This window comes from Oncorhynchus mykiss, chromosome 6 (assembly GCF_013265735.2).
Source record: "Oncorhynchus mykiss isolate Arlee chromosome 6, USDA_OmykA_1.1, whole genome shotgun sequence".
Taxonomy (NCBI): domain Eukaryota; kingdom Metazoa; phylum Chordata; class Actinopteri; order Salmoniformes; family Salmonidae; genus Oncorhynchus; species Oncorhynchus mykiss.
Genome location: NC_048570.1, coordinates 9,712,535 through 9,739,988, shown reverse-complemented (window position 1 = coordinate 9,739,988; position 27,454 = coordinate 9,712,535). Strand labels below are relative to the sequence as shown.

General features: G+C 43.3%; 1 protein-coding gene across 2 annotated transcripts in view; it reads left to right on the top strand.

Moving 5' to 3' along the window:
• Positions 1-27,454, top strand: part of si:ch73-72b7.1 (netrin receptor UNC5C) — a 313,017-nt gene that overhangs the window by 217,519 nt on the left and 68,044 nt on the right. The window contains exons 6-8 of one of the 2 annotated variants that reach the window (XM_036979368.1): positions 10,021-10,188; positions 11,222-11,386; positions 27,109-27,165. In XM_036979368.1, coding sequence (XP_036835263.1) covers positions 10,021-10,188; positions 11,222-11,386; positions 27,109-27,165 — 390 coding nt within the window. The remainder of the gene's footprint in view (positions 1-10,020; positions 10,189-11,221; positions 11,387-27,108; positions 27,166-27,454) is intronic. The other variant, XM_036979369.1, reaches the window with a different exon arrangement.

Sequence of the window (27,454 nt, the reverse complement as noted above, 5' to 3'; positions counted from 1 at the left end):
CAGGGGGTACCTGGTCAATGTGGAGACTATATACAGGGGGTACCTGGTCAATGTGGAGACCATATACATAGGGTACCTGTACCGAGTCAATGTGCGGGATTACAGGTTAGTCGAGATCATTTGTAGAGCGACTATGATAATACACAGCGAGAAGCAGCAGTATAAAAACAAAATGGGGGGGCTCAATGTAAATAGTCCAGACAGCCATTTGATTACTTGAGTTGTTCAGCAGTCTAATGGCTTGGGGGTAGAAGCTGTTAAGGAGCCTTTTGGTCCTAGACTTGGCACTCTGGTACCACATGCGGTAGCAGAGAGAACAGTCTTTGACTTGGGTGACTGCAGTCTTTGACAATTTTGTGGGCCTGCCTAGTATATAGGTCCTGGGTGTCAGGGAGCTTGGCCCCAGTGATGTACTGGGCCGTACGCATTACTCTCTGTAGCGCCTCAAGGTCAGATGCCAAGCAGTTGCCATACCAGGTGGTAATGCAACTGGTCAGGATGCTCTCGATGGTTAAGCTGTAGAAGTTTTTGAGGATCTGGGGACCCATGCCAAATCTTTTCAGTCTCCTGAGGGGTAAAAGGTGTTGTCGTGCCCTCTTCACAATTGTCTTTTTGTTTTTGGACCATGATAGTTTGTTGGTGATGTGGACACCAAGGAACTTGAAACTCTCGACCCGCTCCACTTCAGTCCAATCAATGTTAATGGGGGCCTGTTCGGCCCCCCTTTTCTTATAGTCCACGGTCAGCTCCTTTGTCTTGCTCACATTGAGAGAGAGGTTGTATTCCTGGCACCACACTGCCAGCTCTCTGACCTCCTCCCTATAGGCTGTCTCATCATTGTCGGTGCTCAAGCCTACCACTGTTGTGTCGTCAGCAAACTTAATGAGGGTGTTGGAGTCGTGCTTGGCCACTCAGTCAAGGGTGAACAGGGAGTACAGGAGGGGACTAAGCACGCACCACTCTAAGGGGCCCCAGTCTTGAGGATCAGCATAGCAGATGTGTTGTTGACTACCCTTACCACCTGCGGATGGCCCATCAGGAAGTCCAGGATCCTGTTGCAGAGGGAGGTGTGGCTCTAGTGTTTCTGGCATAATGGTGTTGATGTGAGCCATGACCAGCCTTTCAAAGCACTTCATGGCTATCGACGTGAGTGCTACGGGGCGGTAATCATTTAGGCAGGTTACCTTGTAGTTCTTGGGTACTGGGACTATGGTGGTCTGTTTGAAACATGTAGGTATTACAGACTCGGTCAGGAAGAGGTTGAAAATGTCAGTGAAGACACTTGCCAGTTGGTCCACTCTTGCTTTGAGTACACGTCCTGGTAATCTGTCTGGCCCCGCAGGTTGGTGAATGTTGACCTGTTTAAAGGTCTTGCTCTCACATAGGCTACGGAGAGCGTGATCACACGGTCATCTGGAACAGCTGGTGCTCTCATGCATGATTCAGTGTTGCTTGCCTCAAAGCAAGCATAAAAGGCATTTAGCTTGTCTGGTAGTCTCGTGTCACTGGGCAGCTCATGGCTAGGTTTCCCTTTGTAGTCCGGAATAGTTTCAAGCCCTGCCACATCCGATGAGCGTCAGAGCTGGTGTAGTAGGATTCAGTCTTAGTCCTGTATTGTCGCTTTACCTGTTTGATGGTTAGTCTGACGGCATAGGGGGATTTCTTATAAATGTCCTGATTAGTGTCTCGGTCCTTGAAAGCGGCATCTCTAGCCTTTAGCTCGGTGCGGATGTTGGGAAATGGACATACGGTCACTGTGGGGATGACGTTGTCGATGCACTTATTGATGAAACCGGTGACTGAGGTGGTATACTCCTCAATGCCATTGGATGAATCACGGAACATATTCCAGTCTGTGCTAGCAAAAGTCCTGTATTTTAGCATCCGCGTCATCTGACCACTTCTGTATTGAGCGAGTCACTGATACTTCCTGCTTTAGTTTTTGCTTGTAAGCAGGAATCAGTAGGATAGAATTATGGTCAGATTTGCCAAATGGAGGGCGAGGGAGAGCTTTGTACACATCTTTGTGTGTGGAGTAAAAGTGGTCTAAAATTGCCTTTTTCATGTGACATGCTGGTAGAAATGAGGCAAAACGGATTTATGTCTGCCTGCATTAAAGTCCCCGGCCACTAGGAGCGCCACTTCTGGATGAGCATTTTCTTGTTTGCTTATGACCTTATACAGCTGGTTGAGTGCATTATTAGTACCAGCATTAGTTTATGGTGGTAAATAGACGGCTAAGAATAATATAGATGAGAACTCTCTTGGTAGATAGTGTGGTCTACAGCTTTTCATGAGGTTATACCTCAGGCGAGCAACCCCTCGAGACTTCTTTAATATTAGACATCGCTCACCAGACATTATTGACAAATAGACACACACCCCCGCCCCTCATCTTACCAGAAGTAGCTGCTCTGTCCTGCTGAAAAAATGGAAAAGCCAGCCAGCTCTATATTATCCGTGTCGTCGTTCAGCCAAGTTTCAGTGAAACATAAGATATTACAGTTTTTAATGTCCCATTGGCAGGATAGTCTTAATCGTAGATTTTCCAGTTTGTTTTCCAATGATTGCACGTTGGCCAATAAGGGTAGGCAGGCATCCAGGAGTCACCTCTTCACTGTTCAATGCCTTCTAGGCAGAGTTCCTCTGTCCAGTGTCTGTGTTCTTTTTGTCCATCTTAATCTTTTATTTTTATTGGCCAGTCTGAGATATGGCTTTTTCTTTGCAACTCTGCCTATATGGCGGCATCCCAGAGTCACCTCTTCACTGTTGACGTTGATACTGGTGTTTTGCTGGTACTATTTAATGAAACTGCCAGTTGAGGACTTGTGAGGCGTCTGTTTCTCAAACTAGACATTCTAATGTACTTGTCCTCTTGCTCAGTTGTGCACCGGGGCCTCTCACTCCTCTTTCTATTCTGGTTAAAGCCCGTTTTCACTGTTCTGTGAAGGGAGTAGTACACAGTATTGTATGAGATCTTAATTTTCTTGGCAATTTCTCGCATGGAATAGCCTTCATTTCTCAGAACAATAATAGACTGATGAGTTTCAGTATTGAGTTATTTGTTTCTGGCCATTTTGAGCCTGTAATCGAACCCACAAATGCTGATGCTCCAGACATACTCAACTAGTGTCATGTACTGTCATGTTGTGTCTTGTCTCTGTCCTTTCCCTTCACCCTGTCTCCCTCTGCTGGTCGTTGTTAGGTTACCTTTTCTCCCCCTCTTTCCCCCAGCTGTGCCTTGTCTCCTCCTAACCACCTCGTCACCCCTTTTCCCACCTGTTCCCTTTTTCCCTCTGATTAGTCCCCTATATCTCTCTCTGTTTTTGTTCCTGTCCTTGTCGGATTCTTGTTTGTTGTGTTTCATGCCTGAGCCAGACTATCGTCATGTTTGCTGTAACCTTGTCCTGTCCTGTCGGAATCTGCCGGTCTATCTGAGCCTACCTATGTTTGGTTATTAAAGAAGCTCTGTTTAAGTTAGTTCGCTTTTGGGTCCTCATTCACTCACCGTAACAGAAGAATCCGACCAAGAATGGACCCAGCGACTTCGGATCCTCTCCACTCAGCCGTCGGGATCCAGGGAGCGATGCTAGGCAGACACGAGCAGGAAGTGTCTGCTGCTCGACATGCCGTTGAGACCCTGGCCACCCAAGTCTCCAACCTCACAGAACAGGTTCACCATCTCCGCCTCGATCCACCGGCCACTTCCAGGGCTTTCGAATCTCCGGAGCCCAGAATCAATAACCCGCCGTGTTACTCTGGGGAGCCCACTGAATGCCGCTCGTTCCTCACCCAGTGTGATATTGTGTTTTCTCTCCAGCCCAACACTTACTCCAGGAGCACTGCTCGTGTCGCCTACGTCATATCTCTCCTTATTGGACGGGCTCGTGAGTGGGGCACGGCAATCTGGGAGGCAAGGGCTGAGTGTACTAACCAGTATCAGGACTTTAAGGAGGAGATGATACGGGTTTTTGATCGATCTGTTTTTGGGGAGGAGGCTTCCAGGGCCCTGTCTTCCCTATGTCAAGGCAATCGATCCATAACAGACTACTCTATCGAGTTTCGCACTCTTGCTGTCTCCAGTGGCTGGAACGAGCCGGCCTTGCTCGCTCGTCTTCTGGAGGGTCTCCGCGCAGAGGTAAAGGATGAGATTCTCTCCCGGGAGGTTCCTTCCAGCGTGGATTCCTTGATTGAACTCGCTATTCGCATTGAGCGACGGGTTGATCTTCGTCACCGAGCTCGTGGAAAGGAGCTCGCGCTCTCCGTCGCCCCCCTCTCCGCATCACTACCATCTTCCTCTGCCGGCTCGGGTGCTGAGCCCATGCAGCTGGGAGGTATCCGCATCTCGACTAAGGAGAGGGAACGGAGAATCACCAACCGCCTCTGTCTCTATTGCGGTTCCGCTGGTCATTTCGTCAGTAAGCGGAGGGCTACTGGTGAGCGCTACTACTCCTGTCTCTCCTTCAAGATCCTGCACTACCTTGTCGGTCCATCTACGCTGGACCGGTTCGTCAGCTTCCTGCAGTGCCTTAATAGACTCTGGGGCGGAGGGCTGTTTTATGGACGAGACCTGGGCTCGGGAACATGACATTCCTCTCAGACAGTTAAAGGAGCCCACGGCCTTGTTCGCCCTGGATGGTAGTCCTCTCCCCAGGATTCAGCGTGAGACGCTACCTTTAACCCTCACTGTTTCTGGTAATCATAGTGAAACCATTTCTTTTTTAATTTTTCGTTCACCTTTTACACCTGTTGTTTTGGGCCATCCCTGGCTAGTTTGTCATAATCCTTCCATTAATTGGTCTAGTAATTCTATCCTCTCCTGGAACGTCTCTTGTCATGTGAAATGTTTAATGTCTGCTATCCGTCCTGTTTCCTCTGTCTCTTCTTCACAGGAGGAGCCTGGTGATTTGACAGGGGTGCCGGAGGAATATCACGATCTGCGCACGGTGTTCAGTCGGTCCAGGGCCACCTCTCTTCCTCCACACCGGTCGTATGATTGTAGTATTGATCTCCTTCCGGGAACCACCCCCCCCCCGGGGTAGACTATACTCTCTGTCGGCTCCCGAACGTAAGGCTCTCGAAGATTATTTGTCTGTAGCTCTTGACGCCGGTACCATAGTCCCCTCCTCCTCTCCCGCCGGAGCGGGGTTTTTTTTTGTCAAGAAGAAGGACGGGTCTCTGCGCCCCTGCATAGATTATCGAGGGCTGAATGACATAACAGTGAAGAATCGTTATCCGCTTCCTCTTATGTCTTCAGCCTTCGAGATCCTGCAGGGAGCCAGGTTTTTCACTAAGTTGGACCTTCGTAACGCTTACCATCTCGTGCGCATCAGGGAGGGGGACGAGTGGAAGACGGCGTTTAACACTCCGTTAGGGCACTTTGAATACCGGGTTCTTCCTTTCGGCCTCGCTAACGCTCCAGCTGTCTTTCAGGCATTAGTCAATGATGTCCTGAGAGACATGCTGAACATCTTTGTTTTCGTTTACCTCGACGATATCCTGATTTTTTCACCGTCACTCCAGATTCATGTTCAGCACGTTCGACGTGTCCTCCAGCGCCTTTTAGAGAATTGTCTTTTTGTGAAGGCTGAGAAGTGCACTTTTCATGCCTCCTCCGTCACATTTCTCGGTTCTGTTATTTCCGCTGAAGGCATTAAGATGGATCCCGCTAAGGTCCAAGCTGTCATTGATTGGCCCGTCCCTAAGTCACGCGTCGAGCTGCAGCGCTTTCTCGGCTTCGCGAACTTCTATCGTCGTTTCATCCGTAATTTCGGTCAGGTGGCAGCTCCTCTCACAGCCCTTACTTCTGTCAAGACGTGCTTTAAGTGGTCCGTTTCCGCCCAGGGAGCTTTTGATCTCCTCAAGAATCGTTTTACATCCGCTCCTATCCTTGTTACACCTGACGTCTCTAGACAGTTCGTTGTCGAGGTTGACGCGTCAGAGGTGGGCGTGGGAGCCATCCTTTCTCAGCGCTCCCTCTCTGACGACAAGGTCCACCCATGCGCGTATTTTTCTCATCGCCTGTCGCCGTCGGAACGTAACTATGATGTGGGTAACCGCGAACTGCTCGCCATCCGGTTAGCCCTAGGCGAATGGCGACAGTGGTTGGAGGGGGCGACCGTTCCTTTTGTCGTTTGGACTGACCATAGGAACCTTGAGTACATCCGTTCTGCCAAACGACTTAATGCGCGTCAGGCGCGTTGGGCGCTGTTTTTCGCTCGTTTCGAGTTCGTGATTTCTTATCGTCCGGGCTCTAAGAACACCAAGCCTGATGCTTTGTCTCGTCTCTTCAGTTCTTCAGTAGCCTCCACTGACCCCGAGGGGATTCTCCCTGAGGGGCGTGTTGTCGGGTTGACTGTCTGGGGAATTGAGAGGCAGGTAAAACAAGCGCTCACTCACACTCCGTCGCCGCGCGCTTGTCCTAGGAACCTTCTTTTCGTTCCTGTTCCTACTCGTCTGGCCGTTCTTCAGTGGGCTCACTCTGCCAAGTTAGCCGGCCACCCTGGCGTTCGGGGTACGCTTGCTTCCATTCGCCAGCGTTTTTGGTGGCCCACCCGGGAGCATGACACGCGTCGTTTCGTGGCTGCTTGTTCGGTCTGCGCGCAGACTAAGTCCGGTAACTCTCCTCCTGCCGGCCGTCTCAGGCCGCTTCCTATTCCCTCTCGACCGTGGTCTCACATCGCCTTAGATTTTGTCACCGGACTGCCTTCGTCAGCGGGGAAGACTGTTATTCTTACGGTTGTCGATAGGTTCTCTAAGGCGGCTCATTTCATTCCCCTTGCTAAGCTTCCTTCTGCTAAAGAGACGGCACAAATCATCATCGAGAATGTTTTCAGAATTCATGGCCTTCCGTCAGACGTCGTTTCGGACAGAGGTCCGCAATTCACGTCTCAATTTTGGAGGGAGTTTTGCCGTTTGATTGGGGCTTCCGTCAGTCTCTCTTCCGGCTTTCACCCCCAGTCTAACGGTCAAGCAGAACGGGCCAATCAGACTATTGGTCGCATCTTACGCAGTCTTTCTTTTCGTAACCCTGCGTCTTGGTCAGAACAGCTCCCCTGGGCAGAATACGCCCACAACTCGCTTCCTTCGTCTGCGACCGGGCTATCTCCTTTTCAGAGTAGCCTCGGGTACCAGCCTCCGCTGTTCTCATCTCAGTTCGCCGAGTCCAGCGTCCCCTCCGCTCAGGCTTTTGTCCAACGTTGCGAGCGCACCTGGAAGAGGGTCAGGTCTGCACTTTGCCGTTATAGGACGCAGACTGTGAGGGCTGCTAATAAGCGTAGAACTAAGAGTCCTAGATATTGTCGCGGTCAGAGAGTTTGGCTCTCCACTCAGAACCTTCCCCTTAAGACGGCTTCTCGCAAGTTGACCCCGCGGTTCATTGGTCCGTTCCGTATTTCTCGGGTCATTAATCCTGTCGCAGTTCGACTTCTTCTTCCGCGATACCTTCGTCGCGTCCACCCGGTCTTCCATGTCTCCTGCATCAAGCCCGTCCTTCGCGCCCCCGCTCGTCTTCCCCCCCCCCCCCCCATCCTTGTCGAGGGCGCACCCATCTACAGGGTCCGTAGAATTTTGGACATGCGTCCTCGGGGCCGTGGTCACCAGTACCTCGTAGATTGGGAGGGGTACGGTCCTGAGGAGAGGAGTTGGGTTCCCTCTCGGGACGTGCTGGACCGTGCGCTGATCGAGGATTTCCTCCGTTGCCGCCAGGTTTCCTCCTCGAGTGCGCCAGGAGGCGCTCGGTGAGTGGGGGGGTACTGTCATGTACTGTCATGTTGTGTCTTGTCTCTGTCCTTTCCCTTCACCCTGTCTCCCTCTGCTGGTCGTTGTTAGGTTACCTTTTCTCCCCCTCTTTCCCCCAGCTGTGCCTTGTCTCCTCCTAACCACCTCGTCACCCCTTTTCCCACCTGTTCCCTTTTTCCCTCTGATTAGTCCCCTATATCTCTCTCTGTTTTTGTTCCTGTCCTTGTCGGATTCTTGTTTGTTGTGTTTCATGCCTGAGCCAGACTATCGTCATGTTTGCTGTAACCTTGTCCTGTCCTGTCGGAATCTGCCGGTCTATCTGAGCCTACCTATGTTTGGTTATTAAAGAAGCTCTGTTTAAGTTAGTTCGCTTTTGGGTCCTCATTCACTCACCGTAACAACTAGTCTAAAGAAGGCCAGTTGTATTCCTTCTTTAATCACCACAACAGTTTTCAGCTGTGCTAACATTACTAGTCTTTTAAAATGATAAACTTGGATTAGCTAACACAACGTGCCATTGGAACACAGGAGTGATGGTTGCTGATAACGGGCCTCTGTACACCTATGTAGATATTCCATTAAAAATCAGCTGTTTCCAGCTACAATAGTAATTTACAACATTAACAATGTCTACACTGTATTTCTGATCAAATGTATGTTATTTTAAAGGACAAAAAAAAATATCATTTTCTTTCAAAAACAAGGACATTTCTAAGTGACCCCAAACATTTGAACGGTAGTATATACCTAATGACAATTGGCAAATGTCATTACTCTTTCGTGTTTCAATAGACTCTTTCCATTCATCAAGTGTTTCCCCTACGTTTATTTAGTAGATGCGGGCCACCGCAGCTAAATCGTGTCTGACGCTCAAAAGAAAATTTACATATTTTTCGGGATGTTAAAACTTTTTCAGTATAAACTAAAACCAGATATACATTATATAGAAAATATATTGGAGCTATACATTTTAAAACAAGATCATTCTGAGAACTAGCAACCACCAGAATAAAACTAGACAGTCAGGGAGAATCTAAACATTCATGGCATTGGGTCCCAATGGATTGTGTTATATTTTGATTCACTCAGGAAGCACAAGTACACGGCTTAAGCCATTGCAAAATGTGTAGAACTGCAGGAATGTTGCTTTAAAACATCCCTGCCTATCAGATGAAAACACCATGCCTGGTTGGTGGTGTTCTTGCCCCGTTAAAAGGTAATACATTTAAGGTTATATGATATGACGTCTTCATTATTAGACCCTGTGACAGAGCCAGGGGAGAAACCGTTGGTCTCAGGGTCAGTGAGGTAGGTCAAACTTAAGTTGTATTTCATAATTGACCAACAGAACTGCTTACAAATAAGAAACTTTAGGTATAACTTTTAATAACAACCTGTCTGCTGCTGTCTCCAATCCTCTCCATCAAATGAGAGCAGCAGCAGCAGCCTAATCAACTGTTGGGCTGATTGTCCAGCCAATCACACACTTGATTGACTTTTTACCCTCAGCTGGGCTCCATTAACCTCCCAAAAGTGCAGGAAAGGTGTTGGAAGGGCGCGACAAGAGGGCTTGCCTCCTCCAGAGCCACAAGACCATAAAAAATTGTGCATGCACACTTACAGTGGGGTTTGAAATGATTGACACCGTTCATAAAGATTAGCAATAATGTATGTAAAATAAATAATTCAAATACTGAGCTGTTTTGTACGCTTAGAAAATGGAAATTTATATTATTTTATACTAATACAATTGCTCAGAGACAGATATTTTGTAATATAATTTTTTTTTTAAACTCAAGGTGTTATTGACACCTCTAAAGATTCTTATAAATAAAGTTGTCAAAAGTTTAGTATTTGGTCCCATATTTCTACATTATGATGTAAGGACTACCTACATTAAGCTTGTGACTCTACACATTGGTTGGATGCATTTGCAGTTTGTTAGGAATATGGGAACAAATACTACACATATTATTAGTATAAAATAATATTTTCCTTATATTTTTGAGGATACAATGTAGCTCAGTATTTTATTTATTTATTTTATACAGTCATTATTACATATTTATCAAGGGTGTGAATCATTTTGGACCCCACTGTAGGAGGTCCCGTACCGGGAAGAACAGAAATGTACTTTTAGCCCTGCCTGTACTGACATATCCCTCTGATCACACTTCAACTATTTTTAAAAAATCGGGCCAAGATTCAAATATAAGATGAGATTCAAACTTTTTTTGTGTGTGCGTAGACGTTTATTCTCTCCGTTCTCTGTTACCATAGTGAACGGTGGCTGGTCAACATGGACAGAGTGGTCAGTGTGTAACAGTCGCTGTGGCCGCGGTTACCAAAAGCGTACCCGCAGCTGTACCAATCCCGCCCCGCTCAACGGAGGAGCCCCCTGTGATGGACAGGCAACCCAGAAGCTGGCCTGCACCTCCCTCTGCACTGGTATGGACATGCATACTGTTGTGTTTTGTCCTAGTCTATACTGTTGTGTTCTGTTCTAGTCTACTCTGTTCTATTCTGTTGTGTTGTGTTCTAGTCTACTCTGTTCTATTCTGTTGTGTCCTGTTCTAGTCTACTCTGTTCTATTCTGTTGTGTTCTGTTCTAGTCTACTCTGTTCTATACTGTTGTGTTTTGTCCTAGTCTATACTGTTGTGTTCTGTTCTAGTCTACTCTGTTCTATTCTGTTGTGTTGTGTTCTAGTCTACTCTGTTCTATTCTGTTGTGTTCTGTTCTAGTCTACTCTGTTCTATTCTGTTGTGTTGTGTTCTAGTCTACTCTGTTCTATTCTGTTGTTTTATGTTCTAGTCTACTCTGTTCTATTCTGTTGTGTTCTGTTGTAGTCTACTCTGTTCTATTCTGTTGTTTTATGTTCTAGTCTACTCTGTTCTATTATGTTGTGTTCTGTTCTAGTCTACTCTGTTCTATTCTGTTGTGTTCTGTTCTAGTCTACTCTGTTCTATACTGTTGTGTTCTGTTCTAGTATACTCTGTTCTATTCTGTTGTGTTCTAGTCTACTCTGTTCTATTCTGTTGTGTTGTGTTCTAGTCTACTCTGTTCTATTCTGTTGTGTTCTAGTCTACTCTGTTCTATTCTGTTGTGTTGTGTTCTAGTCTACTCTGTTCTATTCTGTTGTGTTGTGTTCTAGTCTACTCTGTTCTATTCTGTTGTGTTGTGTTCCAGTCTACTCTGTTCTATTCTGTTGTGTTGTGTTCTAGTCTACTCTGTTCTATTCTGTTGTGTTGTGTTCTAGTCTACTCTGTTCTATTCTGTTGTATTGTGTTCTAGTCTACTTTGTTGTGTTCTATAGTATATTATAATATATTCTGTTTTATACTATACTACTCCATTTAACTCTGTACTGTACTATATTGCATTGTTCTGTATTGTATTGTTCTGTATTTTACCTTCAGAGCCAGATCAACTGTGTTGATATTGTATCCCAGTGAACCCTGTATCTCTCACTCTCCCCTACAGTTGACGGGTTGTGGACAGAGTGGAGTAAGTGGTCTACTTGTGGTACAGAGTGCACTCACTGGCGCAGGAGAGAATGCAATGCCCCTGCACCCAAAAATGGAGGCAAGGACTGCGAGGGTATGGTCCTACAGTCCCAGAACTGTACTGACGGACTCTGTATGCAGAGTGAGTAAACATCCTCCCCCACTAACTCTTCTTCCTCCTCCTGCTCCATCTGCTTGTCCTCCTTCACCTCCTGCTCTTCCTCCTGCTCCTCCTCTTCTTCACTGGCTCTGTTATATTCTCACCTCCTTCCTCCTGCTCTCATACACACGCAACATCAGCAATACACTTTTTATTTCCCCTTTATTGAACCAGGTAGGCTAGTTGAGAACACCTTTATTTAACCAGGTAGGCCAGAACACCTTTATTTAACCAGGTAGGCTAGTTGAGAACAAGTTCTCATTTACAACTGCGACCTGGCCAAGATAAAGCAAAGCAGTGCAACACAAACATCAACACAGAGTTACACATGTAAAAGTAAAACAAACATACAGTCAATAACACAATAGAAGAAAAAAAACGTTCATGTACAGTGTGGGCAAATGAGGTAGGATAAGGACAGACAGATATGTGTACGTACAAAACAAAGTATGCCTGTGAGCATCTTCATCAAACACGTCAAATGTTTTATCCTTTAAATGTGTCTATTGACGGTGGTATACAGATCTGTAGAACGTTAATAGGGAGAGAAAACAATGCACGTTATTATACATTTTTGACCACAAGATGCACTATGGGCCTGATTCAGACTTAGGAAATGTATGTATTTTCTACCTACTTCTCCGTAGTTGGTATTCAGACTTACCTAATGCAGGCGCCGGTGCTTCATTTGTAAATTGGGAGGTGCCGGAACAAAAAATGAGCTTGAGACGGGGTTGACCCAGGGGGGCTCTGAGGTACCGAAACGCATAAAACAAAAATCCCCTTTATAATAAAGCATGGCATGCGTTTATCAACACTTTTGCGTACTGGTATAGAGCAGCAGAGTAGAGGCACTTGCAGAAGTTGCAAAGGATTTTTTTGTTTGTTTTGCTTTTATAAACTAATTTCATGCAATACTACATCGTTGTAGATTATTGGAGACTAGTAGAATATTTTTAAAACCTCACAAATGATTGAAATGACAGGCTACTTGATACTGACAAACTGAGAATCTGAGATAAATAAAAACTACCTTGTCTTGAATCCATCAATTGCCTAAACCTAGTTGTACGGAGACAAACACATTGTACAATATGAAGAGGAAATTATAGTCCTAAAAAAGCTTTCCGGTTTCACTGACTCACCCAATGATGCACAGCTCACTCACCAGCCATGGCTAATGCGCTCCTGACAAAAGCTTATCTCTCTTGTTTTTCTTTGTAAAACAATGATGTTCTCTGAATAGGTCTATAACTTGGTAGCCTACAGACAGATTCGATTATTCTCTTTTCAGCAGGAGCCATTTGCTTTTCAATCTGTGTTTTCCCGCGATTGCATTTGAAATATTGCGAAAGGCCTGTTTTAGCTGCATGCTATTCACTGACAGATTTGCCACGCTTGCCCAACTGTAAGCATTCCTTGTGATTGGGCTACGCACAATCCACAGCTAGGCTATTTTTAAAAAGAAGCTATTGATCCTCTATGACTAAATATAGGCTCACTCCAGGTGTAGTATTCAGAATGATTTAATTTATTTCTGGACAGACAGCAGTAATTCTATAACTTTGGCAAATGTATATACATTTATCAGGGGTGTGGCACCTCCAGGACACTTCCCGCGGCTATGATTCTATAAGGAAATAAATGATGAAGTGCAACACTGTAGAGATGAGAGTTGAAGGCTCGTCTCTATCAGCGCAGAGAGAGAGAGAGGGAGAGAGATCATAGAAAGTGAATCAAATTTTACAGTAGTTCTGTGAGAGATACAGGCACACTTCTTTCTCTCACCACAGCAATGGCCACACGTTGGTCTATATAGGCTACAATGTTGCACAAACCATATACCCAGGCCGGCCCCACGTGAATCAATTATTAGAATATCAGGCGTGTTTTCACATTAGGATTTCTTTAGGGTGCAGGAGAATTAAAGAGGAGTCAAAGTTCTCTGATTGCAATGTAAAAATTATAATAAAAGCGAACAGTGAACATTATTTTTCATGCTGGATCCTGGCAAATGGGTGTCCGGAATGAAACGGTCCAAAACTGAGAGTTGCCGGATCCTGTTCCGGCAGGATCCGTCCCAAATGATGTACTGGCAGGCAGGTAATGTGCTCTACAGGGGTGGCTACCTTGAGCACACAGAATAATGTACTTCAACAGCTGAAAACCCTCCTACTTGCTGGCTAACAGATTTTCTCGTGGATTTGTCATTCAATACGGTTTCCAGTAAAGGTATCTTATTAAGCTCTCCGTTTAAATACGGTGCACCTTTAATTAGAATTGTGTCGACAGTCTCGGGAGAATACATTGAGAGAACAGGTTCAGAATATAGGGATCAATGAAAGAAAGCCATCTAAACATATGCATATTCGTCTCCGTTTCAGCACCAATTGGTAGATTTAATAAATACTCTGATCTTGTAGTTTATTTAGGCACACACAACTATGTATGAATCATAAAAAAACAGGAGAGCCTTTGCACACTAAATATATTGATGAATTTCAATCCCTGAAATATTGGAAGGTGGAAAAAGTGCTAGAAATCTACCCTAATCCTCATTAATCATGGATGATTGTATGACATGTGGCAGGCTCCAGGTTTAAACTGAGTTCATCTCTGAGTTCCATAATGATTAAAATAGACTGCATGTTTACTACACAACGTTAGCCTAGTATGATCCAGTAATGCTAGCGATCCTCAGGAACAACTACACTGACGTGACAGAGGAAAGAAAGGTCAACAGAATGGAATGATGCAAAATGTAGGCTACAAATCGACAGTAAACTAACACTAAAGTCATAACACACTGGTGGTAGCACTGATCACTGACAACGACGAGACAGCCTGTAGGGAGGAGCTCAGAGACAGCCTGTAGGGAGGAGCTCAGAGACAGCCTGTAGGGAGGAGCTCAGAGACAGCCTTTAGGGAGGAGCTCAGGGACAGCCTGTAGGGAGGAGCTCAGAGACAGCCTGTAGGGAGGAGCTCAGAGATAGCCTGTAGGGAGGAGCTCAGAGACAGCCTGTAGGGAGGAGCTCAGAGACAGCCTGTAGGGAGGAGCTCAGAGACAGCCTGTAGGGAGGAGCTCAGAGATAGCCTGTAGGGAGGAGCTCAGAGACCTGGCCGGGTGGTGCCAGGACAACGACCTCTCCCTCAACGTGATCAAGACAAAGGGGATGATCGTGGACTACAGGAAAAGGAGAGCCGAGCACGCCCCCATTTTCATCGACCGGTCTGTGGTGGAGCAGGTCGAGAGCTTTAAGTTCCTTGGTGCCCACATCACCAACAAACTATCATAGTCCAAACACACCAAGACTTTCATAAAGAGGAGTAGGCCATCATAAAGAGGAGTCAAAGTCAATGTAAAAATTAGGCCGTCATTGTAAATAAGAATTTGTTCTTAACTGACTTGCTTAGTTAAATAAAAGTTAAATAATATATATATATTTTTAAATAGTGCCTGTAAACACACAGTCCAGTTTAAAGTCAAAGATGGCAGGTCTGTGTGGCAAAGGGCTTATTTGCATATAGGCCTATTGTAGCTCTGATTGGCTACGGCAATTTTATTTACTGCAGTGTCTATGAATTGTCCAAATGCACATCCTCATTCCCACTCTATAGTCCTACAACATTTTCACCAATGCCTTACTCTGTCATTCCCAAACATTCTATGAAATTATGAAAACATGAAAAGGACAATATCTAAGTACTCGCTTGTATAAAAAAAAGACATCATATTCTTCCTGAGGGTGTATGTGAACAGATTTCAATCATATTTAATGTTGCTAAAACGCTGTCAGTTCCACTTTAAGTTCAAGGTCAAAATACGCAGAGGGAGAAGTGCATTAAAAGGGAATTACGTTCCATTTACGCTACCTTTGGTCAGAATTACCCCCATATGAACAGTTTGCCTATACGTTGGCCATATTAGGCCTCAGATTGAGGCTGTCCTAATATGGACACCGTATTGCACTGTAGAAGCATCACATCAAACGTAAACAATTAAGGTCAATACCTGAGTTATAGACCATGTTTTCAGGAAGTTTATAGAAAAGATAGTGACAAATGATGACGATCATGAGCTAGCGTAAATACGTATGAGCTAGCGTAACTACGTATGAGCTAGCGTAACTACGTATGAGCTAGCATAATTAACAAGAGCTGACGTAATTACAATCCCTCCGGAATTGTTGATATTTTTGACCCCAATAGAAACAACAGAAATCTTAAACCCCCATGGAAAATTGGGCCTCAGTCTTAATAACATAAAAAGAAGTGTGACTCTTTTCCAAGAGAAGCCAATTATGTGTTGACATGTGGGAAAAGCACCTTGTTTATTGTGTGTTTGTCTGTAGTTATTGACCAGGCATTGGACTCAAAGTTTCAACTAAAGTGAAAACACTGGATAGAAATGTGTTACCGCAGACTGCTTGTAATAATGCTGTTAAATCTCACTAAAGGAATACAACACTAGTCCACGGTTCATAGATGGGTTGGTGGGACGAAACAGACAGGGTTAGCTTAGACTGTTGACAACATGTAAACTATATATTTTTTGTCTCCAAATGTTTATTGAAAACATAAATACATTTGCACAATGAACACTTGTTGTCTCTCAAATAGATTGTTACAGTTGTTTGTTGGCTAGCTTGTGAATTTAAGCCATATTCGCATAGACATGACATTAGTCAAAACACCAATGATTCCCCACAAGACAGATTCTTGTCATTGTTGCTAGCTATCTGACTGTTCAGAAGCATAACAACGCATTCCTTCGGGCCACATCGATGCGCAGGCATAATTTTTGTGAAGTTGTCAGATAAACCGTTCATACAACCCCCCCTCCCCCCAAAATGATACATGTCAGCAGTCAAGTTTTCAACATGGAGCACTTTTAGTACAGAGAAAAAGCTGATATGTGTTTTGCATCATATGACGCACTCCCTTTGAACAAGGCTATGCCGTAGATATTATTTTGGAGAAATACACTACATTACCAAAAGTATGTTGGACACCTGCTCGTCGGACATCTCATTCCAAAATCATAAGAATTAGTATGACGTAGGCCCCCCTTTGCTGCAATAACAGCCTCCACTCTTCTGGGGAGGCTTTCCACTAAATGTTGGAACATTGCTGCGGGGACTTGGTTCCATTCGGCATTAGTGCGGGCGATTAGGCCTGGTTCGCAGTCGGCATTCTAATTCATCATAAAGGTGTTCAATGTGGTTGAGGTCAGGGCTCTGTGCAGGCCAGTCAAGTTCTTCTACACCGAGCTCGACAAACCATTTATGTATGGACCTCGCTTTGTGCATCGAGCCATTGGCATGCTGGAACAGGAAAGGGCGTTCCCCATTCTGTTGCCACAAATTTGGGAGCACAGAATCGTCTAGAATGTCATTGTATGCTGTAGCGTTACTGGAACTAAGGGGCCTAGCTTGAATCATGAAAAACAGCCCAAGACCATTATTTCCCCTCCACCAAACTTTACAGTTGCCACTATGCATTGGGGAAGGTACCATTCTCCTGGCATCTGCCAAACCCAGATTCGTCTGTCGGACTGCCAGATGGTGAAGCATGATTCATAACTCCAAAGAATGTGTTTCCACTGTCCAATGGCGACAAGCATTTCACCACTCCAGCTGACACTTGGCATTGTGCATGGTGATCTTAGGCTTGTGTGCGGCTGCTCGGCCATGGAAACCCATTTCACAAAGCTCCCGACGACCAGTTCTTGTGCTGACATGGCTTCCAGAGGCAGTTTGGAACTTGGTAGTGAGTGTTGTAACCAAGGAGAGATGATTTTTACATGTTTCAGCACTCAGCATTCCCGTTCTTTGAGCTTGTGTGGCCTACCACTTTTCCCCTCACAATAACAGCTCTTCCAGTTGACTGGGGCAGCTCTAGCAGGGCAGAAATTTGATCAACTGACTTGTTGGAACGGTAACATCCTATGACGGTGCCATGTTGACAGTCACTGAGCTCTTCAGTAAGGCCATTCTACCGCCAATGTTTGTCTATGGAGATTGCATGACTGTGTGCTCGATTTTATACACCTGTCAGCAATGGGTGTGACTGAAATAGCAAAATAGCAGCCTTAGGAAAGCCTAGCGCTGTACCTATATCATGAGCGTTAGCCTTAGGAAAGCCTAGCGCTGTACCTATATCATGAGTGTCTAAATACTTCTGTGTGTATATATAGTGTATGATTCTAAGATTCTCATTACACAGTATAGTATTTATAAGTATATTTGTATCTGCTAAATCCTCCTCTATCTGTTTTTAAAAAATATATATTTGTCTGTTATTTAACCAGTCCAATTGAGATGTAATATATTTTTTTAAGGGAGTCCTGGTCAAGAGCAGAGACAGTATAGAATAAGATACAATGAAACATGGGACAAATGAAACTTTACAACAACACAACTTTACAACAACACAACTTTACAACAACACAACTTTACAACACAACTTTACAACAATACAACTTTACAACAACACAACTTTACAACAACTTTACAACAACACAACTTTACAACAACACAACTTTACAACAACACAACTTTACAACACAACTTTACAACAATACAACTTTACAACAACACAACTTTACAACAACTTTACAACAACACATCTTTACAACAACACAACTTTACAACGTTGCAACTTTACAACAACAAAACAACACAACACAACAACACAACTTTACAACAATGCAACTTTACAACAACACAACTTTACAACAACTTTACAACAACACAACTTTACAACACCACAACTTTACAACAACACAACTTACAACAACACAACTTTACAACAACACAACTTTACAACAACACAACAACACAACTTTACAACACAACTTATAACAACACAACTTACAACAACACAACTTCACAACAACACAACTTCACAACAACACAACTTCACAACAACACAACTTTACAACAACACAACTTTACAACAACACAACTACACATACATAGAACATCCTCATGGTGTTAGAGGACACCAACTCATTGACTGCTGACGCAACTGCACACTCTTCAGTATTAAACAAACTCTCTGAAACTCACACATTTTAGAAAAGCAGCGTGAAATTCCACATTTGCTACACAGAAAACCTCTAATGGATTTTACACATTTAAAAGGAAATCAAATAAATACATGCATGTTGTTAGAAAAGTCTTAGGAAAGCCTAGCGCTGTACCTATATCATGAGAGTTAGCCTTAGGAAAGCCTAGCGCTGTACCTATATCATGAGCGTTAGACTTAGGAAAGCCTAGCGCTGTACCTATATCATGAGCGTTAGCCTTAGGAAAGCCTAGCGCTGTACCTATATCATGAGCGTTAGCCTTAGGAAAGCCTAGCGCTGTACCTATATCATGAGCGTTAGCCTTAGGAAAGCCTAGCGCTGTACCTATATCATGAGCGTTAGCCTTAGGAAAGCCTAGCGCTGTACCTATATCACGAGCGTTAGCCTTAGGAAAGCCTAGCGCTGTACCTATATCATGAGCGTTAGCCTTAGGAAAGCCTAGCGCTGTACCTATATCATGAGCGTTAGCCTTAGGAAAGCCTAGCGCTGTACCTATATCATGAGCGTTAGCCTTAGGAAAGCCTAGCGCTGTACCTATATCATGAGCGTTAACCTTAGCATGCATTTACATGATCACTGTGATTGATGGTCATAGGATCCGTCTGTTCATATTTCTTGGCTGCGCAGCGCTGCTGCCCATAGTTTAAATGCTCTCATTGGGCTTGTGAGATCCAGCCGCTGCATTAAGTCCCAGCTAGATGGATGGGGAGTATACTCTGAATATAAAACCCATAACAGTATAGATTCAGCCTCGTTTCCCCAGATTGATTTTTGTGCTTTTAGAGGCTTGAGCCCTGTCTATGTCTACACTAATAACAGTTTCCTCCAATATTTAGGAGAAATCCATGAGGCTTAAAAGCCTGCAATGCTTCTAATATGATCCTGAAAGCAATACGTATGTAGACCTCATCATCCTACTCTAATGGGTCCAAACACTTTGCATCTAGATTGGTACTTTAATATGTTTGTGTTGGAGAAAGAAAAAAAAAGCTGTTTCTGTTGGATTCTATTAGATTGCATCCAGACTTTGAATAGTTTGTGTATAGGCTGCCTCTAGTATGCCCCTCTCCGTTTCTTCCCAAAACGTAATTGTCTCTTAACTATTCTTATCATTACCTTTTTTTTATTTCTCAAGTCCATTTCCATGAAATTAGACATAACTTTACACTGGGAGGAGTTCATAAAAATGAGATTTTTTTGTGAGGAGTGGGGGGGGGGTTGAAAATGTTGAAAACTAGTGGAATTGAGTAGTGCTTCATGTCTCTGATAGTGCTGTATAATTGACTTTTCTCTGGCTACTGCACCTACAGACACTTTCCTGCTTTCTTCCTATTTCCCATCTAAAGTTTTCCCATTATAAAACCTGAGTAGTTGAAATCCACTTGACCTCCGTCTGCCTCACCTCAAGTATTTTCCTCTCTCGTCCATTTCTCTGTGTTTGATTTAAGGAGCTTTTGTTGCTTTGCTCTCAGACAGATGCCATTTTCATCGACCGAGTGTACTAGACAACAAGCACTGTATTAGCATAGAAAACATACCTTTACTCTGTGCCTATTTCACTTGTGTTTCCTATGAGTCTAGGTTGGAGTTTATTTCCAATGATTCAGATCGAATGAAACACATTTTAAAGACAACTGTACATGTATCAACGCTGCAACCTGGCATTGCTTGGTAGTGGTATGGTACCGTAGTACCACACAAAGTAGAAACACAGTTAAACCTGACTTCTGACTTTCAACACAGCGAAATGCTGAAAGGTTAAGTTAAATGTAAGTGGGTTCGTTTAGTGGGTTAGGGTTAGTCTTACTAGTGGGTTAGGGTTAGTTTTACTAGTGGGTTAGGGTCAGTTTTGCCATTGATTTAGGGTTAGTTTTACTAGTGGTTTAGGGTTAGTTTTACCAGTGGGTTAGGCTAGTTTTACTAGTGGCTTAGGGTTAGTCTTACCAGTGGGTTAGGGTTAGTTTTACTAGTGGGTTAGGGTTAGTTTTACTAGTGGGTTAGGGTCAGTTTTGCCATTGAGTTAGGGTTAGTTTTACTAGTGGTTTAGGGTTAGTTTTACCAGTGGGTTAGGGTTCATTTTACCAGTGGGTTAGGGTTAGTTTTACCAGTGGGTTAGGGATAGTTTTACCAGTGGGTTAGGGTTAGTTTTACTAGTGGGTTAGGGCTAGTTTTGTGGGTTAGGGTTCATTGTACCAGTGGGTTATGGCTAGTTTTACTAGTGGGTTAGGGTTAGTCTTTACCAGTGGGTTAGGGTTAGTTTTACCAGTGGGTTAGGGTTAGTTTTACTAGTGGGTTAGGGTTAGTTTAGTGGGTTAGGGTTAGTTTTACTAGTGGGTTAGGGTTAGTTTTACTAGTGGGTTAGGGTTAGTTTTATCAGTGGGTTAGGGTTAGTTTTACCAGTGGGTTAGGGTTAGTTTTACCAGTGGGTTAGGGTTAGTTTTACTAGTGGGTTAGGGTTAGTTTTATCAGTGGATTAGGGTTAGTTTTACCAGTGGGTTATGGTTAGTTTTACTAGTGGGTTAGGGTTAGACTTAGCAATGGGTTAGGGTTCATTTTACTAGTGGGTTAGGGTTAGTCTTACCAGTGGGTTAGGGTTAGTTTTATCAGTGGGTTAGGGTTAGTTTTACTAGTGGGTTAGGGTTAGTCTTAGCAATGGGTTAGGGTTCATTTTACTAGTGGGTTAGGGTTAGTCTTAGCAATGGGTTAGGGTTCATTTTACTAGTGGGTTAGGGTTAGTCTTACCAGTGGGTTAGGGTTAGTTTTACCAGTGGATTAGGTTTAGTTTCTTGGGTTAGGTTTAGTCTTACCAGTGGGTTAGGGTTAGTTTTACCAGTGGGTTAGGTTTAGTTTCTTGGGTTAGGGTTAGTTTTCCCAGTGGGTTAGGGTTAATCTTACCAGTGGGTTAGGGTTAGTTTTTCTAGTGGTTTAGGGTTAGTTTTACCAGTGGGTTAGGGTTAGTTTTTCTAGTGGTTTAGGGTTCATTGTACCAGTGGGTTAGGGTTAGTTTTGTGGGTTAGGGTTAATTCGTTTTACTAGTGGGTTTGGGTTAATCTTACCAGTGGGTTAGGGTTCATTCGTTTTACTAGTGGGTTTGGGTTAGTCTTACCAGTGGGTTAGGGTTAGTCTTATCAGTGGGTTAGGGCTAGTTTTACTAGTGGGTTAGAGTTAATTTTACTAGTGGGTTAGAGTTAATTTTACTAGTGGGTTAGGGCTAGTTTTACTAGTGGGTTAGGGTTAGTTTTACCAGTGGTTTAGGGTTGGCCTTACCAGTGGGTTATGGTTAGTTTTAGTGGTGGATTAGGGTTAGTGTTTTAATTTGTTTATTTAACTAGGCAAGTCAGTTAAGAACAAATTCTTATTTACAATGACGGCCTACCAAAAGGCCAAAGGCCTCCTGCGGGGACAGGGGCTGGGATTAAAAATAAACAAATAAATACAATATAAATATAAGACACAACACACATCACAACGAGAGAACACTACATAAGAGAACTAAGACAACAACATAACAAGGCAGCAACACATGACAACACAGCATGGTAGCAACACAACATAACAACAACATGGTAGCAAAACAACATGGTAGCAGCACAAAACATGGTACAAACATTATTGGGCACCGACAACAGCACAAAGGGCAAGAAGGTAGAGACAACAATACATCACACAAAGCAGCCACAACTGTCAGTAAGAGTGTCCATGTTACAAGAGGGAATTTGCAGTACATGAAAGGATGATATTTCTCATGTACACGACATTGAGTCCTAATACCAAGAACTGCAGATTTAGTGAAGAAATGTTGTTGAGGAATGGTGTCCTGTGAAAGGAAGGTATTTTGTAGAGGTCAGAAGACTTTAATAGAATAGGTTTGTCTTTTGGGAGCCTATTTATAGAATAAAAGTTCCTTAGCCTAGACACTTTGACTGCAAAGAAGAGCTATACTTTCTACTATACATGAACAGTTGTTTATAGTTACACCATATGTACGGTAGATAAGTTAGCTACCAAAGTATACACAGCTGTCCTTGTGGTGAGCTGACACAGAATGGTGGTTGTGGTTGTGCTAGTTTTAGCTAGCTACTCTATAGACTGTCTCAGCGCTGACAACACTTTTGCCACTGAGGAAAGTACAGTAGCGTTTAAAGGTCTCTATTTCTCATTGGTTTATGTCCTGTATTTTCCCTCTCTGACTTCAGTCCTTCTATTTCTCATTGGTTTATGTCCTGTATTTTCCCTCTCTGACTTCAGTCCTTCATCTCATTGGTTTATGTTCTGTATTTTCCCTCTCTGACTTCAGTCCTTCTATTTCTCATTGGTTTATGTCCTGTATTTTCTCTCTCTGACTTCAGAGCTTCTATTTCTCATTGGTTTATGTCCTGTATTTTCCCTCTCTGACTTCAGTCCTTCATCTCATTGGTTTATGTCCTGTATTTTCCCTCTCTGACTTCAGTCCTTCATCTCATTGGTTTATGTCCTGTATTTTCCCTCTCTGACTTCAGTCCTTCTATTTCTCATTGGTTTATGTCCTGTATTTTCCCTCTCTGACTTCAGTCCTTCTATTTCTCATTGGTTTATGTCCTGTATTTTCCCTCTCTGACTTCAGTCCTTCTATTTCTCATTGGTTTATGTCCTGTATTTTCCCTCTCTGACTTCAGTCCTTCTATTCCTCATTGGTTTATGTCCTGTATTTTCCCTCTCTGACTTCAGTCCTTCATCTCATTGGTTTATGTCCTGTATTTTCCCTCTCTGACTTCAGTCCTTCTATTCCTCATTGGTTTATGTCCTGTATTTTCCCTCTCTGACTTCAGTCCTTCTATTCCTCATTGGTTTATGTCCTGTATTTTCCCTCTCTGACTTCAGTCCTTCTATTTCTCATTGGTTTATGTCCTGTATTTTCTCTCTCTGACTTCAGTCCTTCATCTCATTGGTTTATGTCCTGTATTTTCCCTCTCTGACTTCAGTCCTTCTATTCCTCATTGGTTTATGTCCTGTATTTTCCCTCTCTGACTTCAGTCCTTCATCTCATTGGTTTATGTCCTGTATTTTCCCTCTCTGACTTCAGTCCTTCTATTTCTCATTGGTTTATGTCCTGTATTTTCCCTCTCTGACTTCAGTCCTTCTATTTCTCATTGGTTTATGTCCTGTATTTTCTCTCTCTGACTTCAGTCCTTCATCTCATTGGTTTATGTCCTGTATTTTCCCTCTCTGACTTCAGTCCTTCTATTCCTCATTGGTTTATGTCCTGTATTTTCCCTCTCTGACTTCAGTCCTTCTATTCCTCATTGGTTTATGTCCTGTATTTTCCCTCTCTGACTTCAGTCCTTCTATTTCTCATTGGTTTATGTCCTGTATTTTCCCTCTCTGACTTCAGTCCTTCTATTTCTCATTGGTTTATGTCCTGTATTTTCCCTCTCTGACTTCAGTCCTTCTATTTCTCATTGGTTTATGTCCTGTATTTTCCCTCTCTGACTTCAGTCCTTCATCTCATTGGTTTATGTCCTGTATTTTCCCTCTCTGACTTCAGTCCTTCTATTTCTCATTGGTTTATGTCCTGTATTTTCCCTCTCTGACTTCAGAGCTTCTATTTCTCATTGGTTTATGTCCTGTATTTTCCCTCTCTGACTTCAGTCCTTCTATTTCTCATTGGTTTATGTCCTGTATTTTCCCTCTCTGACTTCAGAGCTTCTATTTCTCATTGGTTTATGTCCTGTATTTTCCCTCTCTGACTTCAGTCCTTCTATTTCTCATTGGTTTATGTCCTGTATTTTCCCTCTCTGACTTCAGTCCTTCATCTCATTGGTTTATGTCCTGTATTTTCCCTCTCTGACTTCAGTCCTTCATCTCATTGGTTTATGTCCTGTATTTTCCCTCTCTGACTTCAGTCCTTCTATTTCTCATTGGTTTATGTCCTGTATTTTCCCTCTCTGACTTCAGTCCTTCTATTTCTCATTGGTTTATGTCCTGTATTTTCCCTCTCTGACTTCAGTCCTTCATCTCATTGGTTTATGTCCTGTATTTTCCCTCTCTGACTTCAGTCCTTCATCTCATTGGTTTATGTCCTGTATTTTCCCTCTCTGACTTCAGTCCTTCTATTTCTCATTGGTTTATGTCCTGTATTTTCCCTCTCTGACTTCAGTCCTTCATCTCATTGGTTTATGTCCTGTATTTTCCCTCTCTGACTTCAGTCCTTCATCTCATTGGTTTATGTCCTGTATTTTCCCTCTCTGACTTCAGTCCTTCTATTTCTCATTGGTTTATGTCCTGTATTTTCCCTCTCTGACTTCAGTCCTTCATCTCATTGGTTTATGTCCTGTATTTTCTCTCTCTGACTTCAGTCCTTCTATTTCTCATTGGTTTATGTCCTGTATTTTCCCTCTCTGACTTCAGTCCTTCATCTCATTGGTTTATGTCCTGTATTTTCCCTCTCTGACTTCAGTCCTTTTATTTCTCATTGGTTTATGTCCTGTATTTTCCCTCTCTGACTTCAGTCCTTCTATTTCTCATTGGTTTATGTCCTGTATTTTCCCTCTCTGACTTCAGTCCTTCTATTTCTCATTGGTTTATGTCCTGTATTTTCCCTCTCTGACTTCAGTCCTTCTATTTCTCATTGGTTTATGTTCTGTATTTTCCCTCTCTGACTTCAGTCCTTCATCTCATTGGTTTATGTCCTGTATTTTCCCTCTCTGACTTCAGTCCTTCATCTCATTGGTTTATGTTCTGTATTTTCCCTCTCTGACTTCAGTCCTTCTATTTCTCATTGGTTTATGTCCTGTATTTCATCTTCTTCTCGTGTTGTTTTTTTTAGTATAGGCAACCTGTTATTATACTTGTCTTCCGCATCAAGTTCAACATCATTGTCTGTCTACAGTGGTTGATGGTATTGTGATGTGTGCATGTGATCGCTTCATAACATCCTGTACAGTCAAGTCAATGTAAGGTATGTCTGTAAGGTCTGTGTGTATAACATCAAATCAAAATCAAATCAAATGTAATTTGTCACATGCGACGAATACAGCAGGTGTTTCACCTTACAGTGAAATGCTGAATACAACAGGTGTAGTAGACCTTACTGTGAAATGCTGAATACAACAGGTGTAGTAGACCTTACAGTGAAATGCTGAATACAACAGGTGTAGTAGACCTTACAGTGAAATGCTGAATACAACAGGTGTAGTAGACCTTACAGTGAAATGCTGAATACAACAGGTGTAGTAGACCTTACAGTGAAATGCTGAATACAACAGGTGTAGTAGACCTCACAGTGAAATGCTGAATACAACAGGTGTTTCACCTTACAGTGAAATGCTGAATAAACAGGTGTTTCACCTTACAGTGAAATGCTGAATAGAACAGGTGTAGTAGACCTTACAGTGAAATGCTGAATACAACAGGTGTAGTAGACCTTACAGTGAAATGCTGAATACAACAGGTGTAGTAGACCTTACAGTGAAATGCTGAATACAACAGGTGTAGTAGACCTTACAGTGAAATGCTGAATACAACAAGTGTAGTAGACCTTACAGTGAAATGCTGAATACAACAGGTGTTTCACCTTACAGTGAAATGCTGAATACAACAGGTGTTTTACCTTACAGTGAAATGCTGAATACAACAGGTGTTTCACCTTACAGTGAAATGCTGAATACAACAGGTGTTTCACCTTACAGTGAAATGCTGAATACAACAGGTGTTTCACCTTACAGTGAAATGCTGAATACAACAGGTGTTTCACCTTACAGTGAAATGCTGAATACAACAGGTGTAGTAGACCTTACAGTGAAATGCTTACTTACAAGCCCTAAGCCCGGCCCGTCACAGGAGTCGCTAGTGCGCAATTGGACAAGAACAAACTTTGATTTGAAAGTGTATTGTCCCGTTAAGGGGTTGGGCCCAGAATAGAAAGATGAGTGGGAGGCCCGGGTGCACAACAAGAAGCAAGAAGAGCAAGAAGACAAGTTTGCGCTGAGCCAGTTTGCACTGTTCTGTGAAGGGAGTAGTACACCGCGTTGTACGAAATCTTCGGCTTCTTGGCAATTTCTCGCATAGACTGACGAGTTTCAGAAAAAAGTTATTTATTTCTTGCCGTTTTGAGCCTGTAATCGAACCCACAAATGCTGATGCTCCAGATACTCAACAAGTCTAAAGAAGGCCAGTTTTATTGCTTCTTTAATCAGCACAACAGTTTTCAGCTGTGCTAACCCTTTTGCAAATATGTTTTCTAATGATTAATTAGCCTTTTAAATGGTAAACTTGGATTAGCTAATTGGAACACAGGAGTGATGGTTGCTGATAATGGGCCTCTGTACGCTATATGTAAATATTCCATTAAAAATCAGCCGTTTTCAGCTACAATAGTCATTTACAACATTAACAATGTCTACACTGTATTCCTGATCAATTTGATGTTATTTTAATGGACAACAAATGTTCTCTTCTTAGAAAAACAAAATAATTTCTAAGTGACCCCTAACCTTTGAACTGTCGTGTATATGTTTACATTTTCAGTGACATGTGACCATTTAGACTTTCTTATTTTTTGTTGCTGTTTTGTTTTGTTCCGTTTGGTTTGACGTTGATTTCACCGTGCCCTCCCTCCCCTTTTCTCCCCCTCAAGGTTCATTATATCAGCTGTCCACTGAGCCTAATGCCGACAGTGATTTGGGATTTTCATGTGAGTTGGTGTCTTTTTTTTGTTTTCCATTCCCCCTCTTCCCCTTCTCTTATTTTGTTGATTGATTTGTGTCCCTCTTGAGTTTTCCCTCCTATGTCATGCCGTACCACCTATTCCTTAAGGTTACAGCGTTCCCCTCCTTGATGATTCTCCTAGTGCCTCCTCCTCCTCCAGTCAGCTCCACTATACTGGTCTCTAGTGTCAGAGAGGTCCCAGTCTCTCTGTGCTATTACAGCCTCCTCATCTTGATGTGTGAGAGAGAGTTTTACTGAGGACTCTATCTCTCTCA